The sequence below is a fragment of the Rattus norvegicus genome, chromosome 7 (genome assembly GCF_021556685.1).
Source record: "Rattus norvegicus strain SHRSP/BbbUtx chromosome 7, alternate assembly SHRSP_T2T, whole genome shotgun sequence".
Classification (NCBI taxonomy): domain Eukaryota; kingdom Metazoa; phylum Chordata; class Mammalia; order Rodentia; family Muridae; genus Rattus; species Rattus norvegicus.
Window position 1 is genome coordinate 52,387,676 of NC_141540.1, and position 12,195 is coordinate 52,399,870.

A 12,195-nucleotide genomic window follows, 5' to 3' on the forward strand; every position below is an offset into this window, starting at 1 on the left:
ACAGCTGGATATACAGACACTGGTAAAGAACACGAAGAAGGAAAAGTGCTCTCCTAGACACATCTCACTTAATTCTAATTACGTTGTCTGTGAACACAACTGAGTCAAGTTCCCAGACAAAACTGCGATGGGGAGATGAAATGCTGATTAATTATATCAGGATAGCATAGAAATATCTAAATAACATGAAAATTAAAAAGACATTGAAACTGTTGTATTATAATAGAAAAGAGAAAAAATCAAAGTCTGGCATTGAAGGCAAAGAATAAAATTACACTTGCAGCCATCTAAACATCTACATGTTAAAGACATCAATTCTAAAGATCTTAGTTATGCAGGGAATGGCAATAATAGAAACAAAAGCTGTTTTAACTACTATAAATAGAGCATAATAAGAATAATGCGTTATGCCAACAAAATCATGTGCTTTATTTTTCTTTGCCCACCTGCTTGACACATAGTGGAAAATGAGGTTCGCAAGTAGCAAACTGCTAAAGTCTCCTAGAAAAGAGATTTAGGATGACAAATTTAGTCCCAAAGCTTGACGCTCCTTCCCTACCTCTATATGCTGTTGAGGATTTTCAAGAATGAAAAGTGTACATTGAAAGCTTCTATGGTGGTGCTTAGCTTCTGTACCAATGAAAGCTCAAAGCAAAAAAGTCTTCTCTCGAACTTTAGCTGTTTAGTTTTGCTCTAAATGACCATGCTATTGAAACCTGAGTTGATAAACTGAAGCCAAAGTGAAGATTCCATTTCATGTGTACTAGCTAGTCTCCCATTGATAAAATTCTATACAGAAAAGTCGACTCATGTTTCAGTTTAAAGAAAAAGAAAATTATTTACCAAAATCTTAAAATAACTGACAGTTCCACCACCCTCTGAGGAGGACTGTACTATCCGTTCTATCTCAGGACACAAAAGTGACACCCCACTACCCCAATCTCCCATCTGCTGGGACCCCAGCAAACCAAGTAGCCATGGGCTCTGCCCCACCCTATCAGAGCTCAATCTTCCTTCTGATCCATCACTTCACCTGCAGTCTTGGATCAGCATATCAATCCCCACCCCACAGTTCTGCCTACCTTCCCTGAGGCCTGGTCTAATCTGGGACACACAGCCCCACCTGCCTCCCTAAATAGCTGTTCCAACCCAAGACATCCAGGCCAGAGACAACCCAAGACCAGAGACAACCAGATGGCAAAAGGCAAATGCATGAATATAATCACCAGAAGCCAATGCAGAGCCCAGCTCTGCTACTACAGCAAGCCCTGGATATCCTAACACACCTAAGGAGCAAGACAGCGACATTAAATCTTATCTCATGAAGTGATAGAGGCCATTAAAGAGGGTATAAATAATTCTCTTAAAGAAATACAGGAAAACACAACCAACAGGTAGAAGCACTTGAAGAAGAAACAAATAAATCCCTTAAAGAATTACAGGAAAGGGGCTGGGGATTTAGCTCAGTGGTAGAGCGCTTACCTAGGAAGCGCAAGGCCCTGGGTTCGGTCCCCAGCTCCGAAAAAAAGAACCAAAAAAAAAAAAAAAAAAAGAATTACAGGAAAATACAATCAAACAGGTGAAGGGAATGAATTAAACAGTACAAGAGCTAAAAACGGAAATAGAAGCAATAAAGAAAATGCAAATGGAGGCATCCCTACAAACGGAAAACCTAGGAAAGAGAACAAGAACTACAGACAAAGCATCCCCAAGTGTATACAAAGGATGGAAAGAGAATCTTCTCAGGCATAGAAGATACCATGCATTGAAGAAATTGTTATTTCAGTCAAAAAAAAATGCCAAATGTAAAAAGTACCTAACTCAAAACATCCAGGAATTTGGAACACTATGAAAAGACCAAACCTAAGAATAATAGTAACTAGAAAAAGACCAGAAAAAGAAAATCCTCCTGCCACATAATAATCAAAGCACTAATATTAGAAGCTGGAAGGGGAAAAGGACAAGTAATGTGTAAAAACAGACCTAATACAATTACAGCTGCCTTCTGAACAGAGACTGTGAAATCCAGAAGATCCCACTCAAATGTCTTACAAACCCTAAGAGACCACAGATGCCAGCCCAGACTACTATACCCAACCAAACTCTTATTCACCATTGATGGAGAAACCCAAGTTATTCTGTGATAAAACCAAGTTTAAACAATATCTTTCCACAAATCCAGTCTTACAGAGGACACTGTAAGGAAGATTCCAACACAAACAGTTTAACTGCACCCAAGAAAACACAAGAAATTAATCATCTCACAGCAATATCAAAAAAAGAGAAACACACACACATACACACACAGACACAGACACAGACACAGACACAGACACACACACACTACTACCTCCAGCAACAAAACAACAGGAACTAACAACCATTGATCATTAATATCTTTCAACATCAATGGACTCATTTACCAATAAAATGACACAGGCTAACAGACTGGATACATAAACAGGATCCATCTCTGCTACATACATGAAGCACACCTCAGAAACAAAGATAAATGCTACCTAAGAGTAAAGGGCTGGAAAGTTTTTCCAAACAAACAAATCCAAGAAACATGTTGCCATTCTAAAATCTAATAAAATAGATTTTCAAACAAAAGTTATCAAAAAAGATGTAAAAAGACATTACATACTCATCAAAGGAAAAATTCACCAACATGGCATCTCAATACAGAACATTTTTGCCCCAAGTGAAAGGGCACTCACATTCATAAAAGAAACTTTACTAAACCTCAAATCATGTACTGAACCACACAGAATAAAGTGGGGAACTTCAAGACCCCACTCTTACCAATGGACAGGACATCAAAACAGAAACAAAACAGAAACAATGAAACAGATGTTGTAAACCAAATAGATTTAACAGAACCTTTCATCCATAAACAAAACAATATACCTTCTTCTCACCACCTTATGGAACCTTGTCCAAAGTCAACCATATAGTAGTTCATCAAGCAAGCCAGAGATAAGAAGATTGAAATAACCCCTTGCATTTTATCAGATTATCACTAGTAAAGGATGGACTTTAACAACAGAAACAAGAGAAAGTCCACATGCTCCTGGAAACTGAATAGCTATCTATGCAATGTTCTCTTGGTTAGTGAGGAAATAAAGAAATTAAAGACTTTATAGAAGTCAATGAAAATTAGTATACAGCATACCCAAACGTATGGTACAAAATGAAAGCAGCGTTAAGGGGAAAACTCGTAGCACTGAGTGCCTTCATAAAGAACTTGAAGAGATCTTACACTACCAACTTTACAGAGCACTTGAAAGCTCTACAACGAAAAGAAGCAAACACTCCCAAGATGATAGTATGTGGTAGGAAATAATCAATATCAGGGCTGAATCAATCAGTTACAAACTAAATAATACAAAAAAAAAATCAACAACACCAAGAACGGGCTCTTCAAGAAAATCAACAAGATAGACAAACCCTTAGCCAAACTAACTAAAAGGCAAAGCGACAGCATACAAATAACAAAAGGGAGACATAACAACAGTAACTGAGGAACTATAGCTCAAATGCCTATACTCCACAAAACTGGAAAACCTAAACAAAACGGATGATTTTCTACACAGATACCACTTACCAAAGTTAAATCAGATCATGTAAACTATCTAAACTGTCCTATAACTCCTAATGAAATAGTAGCAGTCATTAAAAGCCTCCCAATACAAAAAAAAAAAGCCCAGGGCCAGTTTTAGTTTAGTTGTCTCAAACTTTCAAACAAAAACTAATACCAATACTCCTCAAACTATCAGACAAAATAGAAACATAAGGAACACTACCTAGTTCAGACTATAAATCCTCAGTTACCCTCATGCTTAAATCACACAAAGATTCAACAAAGAAAGAGAACTTCATACAAATTTTACTTATGAACATCCACACAAAATTACTGAATAAAACTCTCACAAACCAAATCCAAGAACACATCAAAAACATTATTTACCACAACCAAGTAGACTTAATCCCAGCGATTCAGGGATGGTTCAATGTATGGAATCCATTAATATAATTCACTATATAAACAAACTAAAAGAAAGCAATTACATGATCATCTCATTAGATGCTGAAAAAGCCTTTGACAAAATCCCACACCTCTTCATGCTAAAAGTCTTGGAGAGATCAAGATTCAAGGCATATACCTAAACATAGTAAAAGCAATATACATCAAACCAATAGCCAGCATTGAATTACAGGGAGAGAGAATTGAAGCAATCCCACTAAAGTCAAGGACAAGACAAGGCTGCCTAGTCTCTCCCTCTCTATTCAATATAGAACTCGAGGTTGTAGCTACAGCAAGAAGATAACAAAAGGAGGACCAAGCTGATGCAAATTGGAGAGGAAGAAAGCAAGGGATCACTATTCACAGGATAGTATAGATAAATAACCCCCAAAATTCTACCAGAGAACTCCTACAACTGATAAACAATTTGAACCAAGTGGCTGAATACAAAATCAACAGAAAGAAATCAGTAACCTTCCTTTATAAAAATGCCAAAATACTAAAATGAAAACAACACACTTCACAATTGCTACAAATAATATAAAATATCTTGGTATAACTCTAACCAAGCAAGTGAAAGACATTTCTGACAAGAACTTCAAGTTCCAGAAGAAAGAAATTGTAGGAGATATCAAAGGGTGGAAAGATTCCCCACGCTCATAGATTACGAGGATTAACATAGTGAAAATGGCCATCTTACCAAAAGCAATCTAAAGATTCAACACAATTTGCATCAAAATTCCAACACATTTTTTACAGACCTTGAAAGAACAATTTTCAATTTCATATGGAAAACAAAAACAAAAACAAAAATAAAAACAAAAAAAACCCAAACAAACAAAAGAAGAGGATAACCAAAAATATCCTGAACAATAAAAGGATTTCAGGAGGAATGAACATCCATGACCTCAAGTTGGACTGCACAGCAATAGTGATAAAAGGAAAAAAAATTACCGTGCATTGCTACAGAGACAGGTTGATCAATGGAATAGGATTGCAGACCGAGAAATAAACCCACAAATCTATGGACGCTTGATTTTTGACAAAGCCAAAACCATACAGTGGAAAAAAGAAAGCATCTTCAAGAAATGGTCTAACTGGGTGTCAGCATGTTGAAGAATGCAAATAGATCCATATTTATCACCCTGCACAAAACTCAAGTTGAATTGGATTAAGGACCTCAACATTAAACCGGATACAATGAATCTGGTAAAAGAGAAAATGGGAATTAACTTGAACACATTAGTGGAGGAGAAAATTTCCTGCACAGAACAGGTTTTAAGATCAATTTTAGAACAATTGATTTGTGGGACCTCATGAAACTGAAACGCTTCTGTAATGCAGAGGACACTGTCAGTAGGACAAAACAGCAGCCTACAGATTTGGAAAAGTTCTTCATTAACTAGACATCTGACAGAGGGTTAATATCCAAAATATATAAAGAACTCAAGAAGTTAGACTCTCACGAACCAAATAACCCAATTAAAACTGGGTTTCAAAGCTAAACAGAGACTTCTCAACAGAGTTATTTCACATGGCTGAGAAGCACTTAAATGGTCAACATCCTTAGTCATCAGGGAAAAGCAAGTCAAAACAGCCCTGAGATTCCACCTCACACTGGGCAGAGTGGGTAAGATCAAAAACTCAAGCAACAGCACATGCTCATGAGGATGTGGAGCAGAGGGAACACTTCTTCATTGCTGGTGGCATTTCCAACTTGTACAACCACTCAGGAAATCAATCTGGCGGTTCCTCAAAAAATTAGAAATAGTTCTACCTGAAGACCCAGCTCTACTGCTCCTGAGCAAAGATCCAAAGGATGCTCAACCACACCACCAGGACATGTGCTCCACTATGCTCATAGTGAGCCAATCCCCGATACTATTAATGATACTCTGTTATGTTTCTAGACAGGAGTCTATCATGGCTGTCTTCTGAGAGGCTCTACCCAGCAACTTACTAAGAGGGATGCAGATACCACAGCCAAATAGTGAATGGAGTTTGGGGACTCTTGTTGAAGAATAGGGGGAAGGGTTGCAGCCCCAAAGGGGAAAGGAACACTACAGGAAGATCAACATAGTCAACTAACCTGAACCCTTGGGGCTCTCAGAGACTGAACTACCAGCCAAAGAGCATACATGAACTGGATGTAGGCCTGCCCCCCAACACACACACACACACACACACACACACACACAGTTAGCAGATGTAGATCCCAAATAACTGGAGTGGGACCTATCCCTGAAGGTGTTGCATATCTGTGGAATACATTCTTCTAGCTGGGAAGCCTTGTTTGGCCTCCAAATGAGGAAGCACCTAGTCCCACAGAAACTTGGTATGCCTGGGTGAGAGGATATCAGGGCTGGGGCTCACCCTCTCAGAGGAGAAGGGGAGGGGGACAAAGGGAGGGACTATGGAAAGGGGCAGCGATCTGGATGTAAAGTGAATAAATAAATAAAAAGAAAAGATTAAATAGCAATTCTGTTATGAAATCATGTTCTTTCAGTTTTGGAAAGGGATTGTTTCCTTTAATGATTTAGAACAACAATATCAACCAACAAGAACCCCCAGAGCTCCCAGGGATTAATCACTAACCAAAGGGTACACATGGAGTGACCTATGACTCCAGCCACATATGTAGCAAGGACGGCCTTGCTGGACATCAGTGGGAGGAGAGGCCTTTGGCTATGGGAAGACTCAATGCCCCAGTGTAGGGGAATGCCAGGGTGGGGAGGCAGGAGTGGGTGGGTAGGTGGGAGAACACCCTCATAGGGAAGATGGGATAGGGGTTTTCCGGAAAAGAAACTGTGAAAGGGGATTGCACTTGAAACATAAGTAAAATATCCAATAAAAATGATTTAGCACAGCTGGCACACAGAATAACTCAGAAAAGAGTATTAGATAAACACATTTCAATGAACTATTTGAACCAACATACCACCATTGTTTTGTTTTTATCTAGTCGACTTACCTCTCTAAATTTTTAGCAACTTAGCAAAAGGTCTAAATGCTCAAAATGTCATGGGATCTCTTGGAGTATTTCAAAGTTAGGAAATCACTAATATTGAAATAGAAGGCAAAAAGGCACTAGACCTTCTAACAATGATCTAATATGGCTAGAAGTGCATGCTGCTCAATGGAATTTGCCTACAAATGTCACAGCTCAAAGTTATCGCAAATCTGTGACAGGGGATTCAGAGGATAATAAACACCACTTTCCTTTGTCAAAGCACACACAACTATCTTCTCTTTTGCCTTTAAGAACCCTTTCTGGTGTCCAGCAAAATGAGTGTTTTTCCCTGATAATTTTCTTCAAAATAGGGAAGGGTATTTTTAGTTGTCCTTGACAAGAAAGGCACGCAGGGATGAATCGCTTTCCCTTAGGAAATGAGAGGCACAGGAGGTTTATTAGGTTATCCACCCCATGCAGACTGAATATCTCAAAGATTTGACCTGACTGGATCACTAAACTCTGTTCCTCATTTCACTTTTGAAGACCAAGCATTCCAAATCTACTGTGCTTTGTAGAAATAAAAAGACAGACAACAATATTGGATTGGTTTCGCTCAGTATGCTCGCATTATAAAAAGTTTATCATGCTGTCTCCCTCACTTTTGCTCAGAGTCATGGATTTGGGGGTCGGGGAGGATTGGGGATACAGAATTGGTGCAGCTACCACTTGCTGAAAGGCAGCAGACATTGCCAAGTATCTCCAGAGAACAAATTGGTCCCCAGTTGAGAGCCCTAGCTGTTCATATATTGTTTATCCTGGGAGATTTTTCCCCAAAGACCCCAGGATCAAATAAGATGAGCAATGTCATGACAGTAGTGCTATTAGCAAACTTTCAGTTATCTAACTACATATGGCAAACTGTTATGTTCTTATCCAGTCGTCATAAAAGACTTACCGCTTTAAGGCACATTTTCCAATTGAGAACATTGAGCCCCAGGGAAATCAAGCACTTAACTGACCAACATCATACAATTGGAAAGCTGAACAGCCAGCCTGGGATTGTTTTCAAGCCATCTCCAGAGCCTGTGCAATCATCTAGACAGTTCTGCCCTTTTAGAATCCTGGTTTTTAATTGAAAATTCAAATCTGAATATTGAGGATAATTATTTTTAATTTGCAATAGTTATTAAGTATTTACATTTTCTCCCTAACAAAAAATGACCTTTTGCCCTAATCAGTTGATGACACTCTTTTAATTATTTGCTAAGTGATGGTCTTTATAAACATCTGTGAATGCAAACAAAGAAATCACTAATCAACATGACCCCCAGCAAGTTCAGAAAGCCAGGAAGTCTAGGAGAGATGTGGGAAACATTTATTCAGGGAGATAAATCTTGAATTAGACCTTTGAACATCCTCATAAACTTTGGTAAACAAATGCCCACCAGGCAGAGAAATATTTCTGTCAGCATTATAGGGATGTTCAAAGACCTCAAAGACCTGGACCAGTGGAAGGGTTCATTATGGAACTTGCAAGAGCCAGGAACACAGGAGAGGTTAAAAATAAAGAAGAGAGGGGTTGGGGATTTAGCTCAGTGGTAGAGCACTTGCCTAGCAAGCGCAAGGCCCTGGGTTCGGTCCCCAGCTCCTAAAAGAAGAAAAAAGAAAAAAAATGAAGAAGAGACTTGGTTCTTCACAGTGAGTGATTTCTGGACTGGTTTGTCACTTGAGGGCAGAGGATAGCCAAAATCACACTAGACACATGGTCAGGTCGGTACTTGGCCAGACAGCTGAGGTGAAGGAATTTTTAACTGTGAGACTATGTGCATGAGCGAGGAACATTGAGTAGGAGATAATGAGTTAGGAGTGGAAAATGTGTCTGATGAGAGAGTTTATTAACAAGAGAAGCAAGGCAGGGGAGGAGGGATTCCTCCTCTTAGTCAGCTATGAAAATAAATAAGTAGAATATATTTGTGCAAGAGCTATCAAGGAAGCAAAACAATGTACTTCCAGGGATTGTGGCTTGGCAGCCATTTTAGGAACCTGCAGAATATGGAGTAACACACTTCTGAATTGTCCTACTATATATAGATTTCCCATGGAAACTGAACATCAGAATGATTTAGTCAAGGTTCAAAGCTACAAGATAGGTTCTAACTTACATATCTTCCTCTCTGAGCTAGACCATTGCAACAGTTTACCTCTGGGAACATCAGCTGGGTAATCTGAGTCAGGAGAGGTAGAGGCCCAACCCAATGTACTTGAGAAAAGGTGAGCCGGCTAAACATATTGGGAGACACTAGTCCCAAATCTTAGTAAAACGGTTGAGGAATGGTGAATTAATGAATTTTTGTGTCTTTTTTAAGAAGCTTTGGCTCATGTAATTAAAATAAGAGTAATTAAAAGAAAGAAATACTCTTTTTTAGACATTTAGTGGCAGTTTTTCTACTTGATTCTGTCAGAAAATAATAATTATCCCTCTCTCCAAAATAAAACAAATGGACTTCTTAATCTCTATGTAATATTGATAGATTTTTTATAACTTCATTAATTTCAAAATAAACATAGAGTCTAACATTTTGAACTTCTTTTTCTCTTTTGGTCAAGTATCTTCCTCAAAGTAAACCACTAAAACTCACTCCCCACATTTCAGCTTTTGGAAGATGAAGCATTTTTTTGGTTTTGTTTTTAATCATCAATATAAAGATTTCAAGATCTTCTCAGACGTTTAGGAGGAAACAGCTTTGCTGACTGTGTTTTAACAATGTCTTCTATCGTGTGTCTAAAACACTAATGAGTTGTATTATTTGCTGTTTAAAGAGTGCCGTTAAGAGACCAGACCCTTGAAACTTTTATTTCAAAAAAGAAAGAAAGAAGGAAGGCAGGGAGGAAGGGAAGAAAGAAAGAAAACCTATTTAGTAAACATTTCTTACCCATTTTTCAGGCTGACAGAAAGATGGAAATTATTGTGAATCAGCCTCATGGTTCCGCAAGGAACCAGCTTAAGTCCGTTAGACAGAAAATGCTACTTAAAGGGCCTCCAAGTTCACAGCCTCCTTTCTGTTTCATCCTAACTTTATCAGTGCATCATGGAAACTGCTACATTAATTTATAAACCTCTCACGTTACTTGTTTCTCTAGAATACCATTTTTACCTACGTGCATAAAAGGCTATTTATTTGAGTATCTTGTTTACTTATGAAAATGTTTGGCTCTGAAGATTCAAAATTATAAATGTGTATCATTAATAGGAATACCCCTCCTTGAAATTCAAGCCAAATTAAAAATACTGTTATCTTAGCTTGGTGGAATATCGATTTCAAAAATTACATGTAAAGTTTTGCCACATTCAAGCCATACTGTTCATGCAACTTAAGAGCATAATTTTATAGATAGAACTACATACATACACATATATACAAAAATATTAAAATTATTGATAGACTCCTGTAGAATCAGAAATAAAAGGGCTGTTGTAGTTAATCAATATGTACAGATTAGAAAATTCTAAATAACCACAATTGCCTCCCCTGTCCCCATATATACACACACAAAGTAGGAGGTACATTTGGTCCAAACCACCAAGACGACTGATTCAACCTGTTGTGATAGAAAGTATCCATTCTAAAATGAAAATCTGTCCTCCTATCTGTAATGAAAGAATTGATGTTCTTACGATATTCTTACATGTTCTTTTTTTTTCCACATGACTATTTTAGGTGTATCAATACATGCATGAAACGATTACTGTTAATGGCTGCCCTGAATTCCGTGCGAGGGCCACAGCAAAGGTAAGGTTTGAGAAACTTTAAATGAACACTTGACCCCAGTGATGTAGTAATTGATTGTGCGCGTGTGTGTTTCAGGTATTCTCGTGTGTACACTGTAAGAGAATTTAGACCTCAGTGGCAGCCCAGAGTCTAGAACCAGTACTACTCACCAGGTAAAAATCCTAATGGAAAAACTGACCTTTTCTGCTGCTTCTGTAGCTTAAGGAAGGAGAATGATTTCATTAAAATCACAAAATGTCCATTTGGCACAAGCAAATCTGCTGCTCCACTGTATTGAGTTCTACATGGTTTCTGGTACATCCTGCGGATGCAAAAGATCCCATAGCCTATGTAGAGCATGAAAACTCATTTGCTCAGGCCGAAAGCCCTGATGTAAGTCGGACATGGAAAGGCTTCACCTGACTCCCCTGAGCCAACACCCTTCTTTGTCCTCAGCTGGGCAATGGGCCACTTGCTGAGAGTGGCAATGACCTAACGGAAGGCCTGGCACCTTTGTGGCAGTCCCCACTTTTGTTCTGTAAAGGATCAAACCCAGAGACTACAGAGGTCCCATTGGAGAGGATACAGAAAAAGGATTGTGACATTTTCTAGAAGATGGATCACTAGGAAACAGTAGTGGTTATCCGAAGTCACACGTGCAGCTCTTGTTTTTACAAATACAGAAATGTTTAAACAGACCACAACTTTGCTCATAAAGGGCATGTAACTTTGTAATCATGCCAAAAAGTGAGAACCCCTGAGAATAACCTGAAATTTTCATTCAACTCCTTTATCACCTCTTGTTTGATTTCTCCTGATATTTTCAGTTTTCACTCTGTAACTAAACACTGTTGACGTGTAAGGTTCTTCCTTTTCCTCTTCCTCTTCTTCCTCTTCCTCCTCTTCTTCTTTTCTTTCTCTTCCTCCTCCTCCTTTCCCTTTCTCATCTTCCTCTTCCTTCTCCTCTTCCTCCTCTTCTTTTCCTTCCTCCTCCTTCCCTTTCCCCTTCCTCTTCCTCCTCCTTCCCTTCCCCTTCCTCTCCTTCTCCTCCTCTTCCTCTTCCTCTTTTTCTTAGTTTCTTTCTAACCCCAGCAAATAAAGAGTATGATTACCATTACCTCATGCTTTGCTTGTTCTGAAGTGGAACACACAGAGAAAAATGATCCCTACATGGTTTAATTAAGGGGAAAGTGAATTATGTAGTGTTTTTACCATTCTCATTTCTTATTCATGTAGAACAGCAGGATAGCAGCATAATGTTGCAATAGCACAATATTTTTTTTTCTGGTTGTTTCTGGGCTGTCTGCATTGCATCCATGTCAGCCATTAAAACCCCTGCATGACAACAGGGCTTGCATGAGCAAATGCATGTAGCTAAAACCAAGCCATTATTTCCATGCCATTCCCTCTCTCTCATTAAACGCAGGCAGTAGCATAATGCTAAA

The 12,195-nt window shown here is 38.6% G+C and overlaps 1 protein-coding gene across 2 annotated transcripts in view; it reads left to right on the forward strand.

The window, feature by feature from the left end:
* The window catches only part of Lin7a (lin-7 cell polarity scaffold A), a 155,552-nt gene that overhangs the window by 94,057 nt on the left and 49,300 nt on the right, over nucleotides 1-12,195 (forward strand). The window contains exons 3-4 of one of the 2 annotated variants that reach the window (XM_087559328.1): nucleotides 10,700-10,771; nucleotides 10,847-10,923. Coding sequence is in view for 1 of the 2 variants with exons in the window: in NM_001408921.1 (NP_001395850.1) it covers nucleotides 10,700-10,771 (72 nt within the window). In the remaining variant the exon portion in view is untranslated. 2 annotated transcript variants of the gene reach the window in all.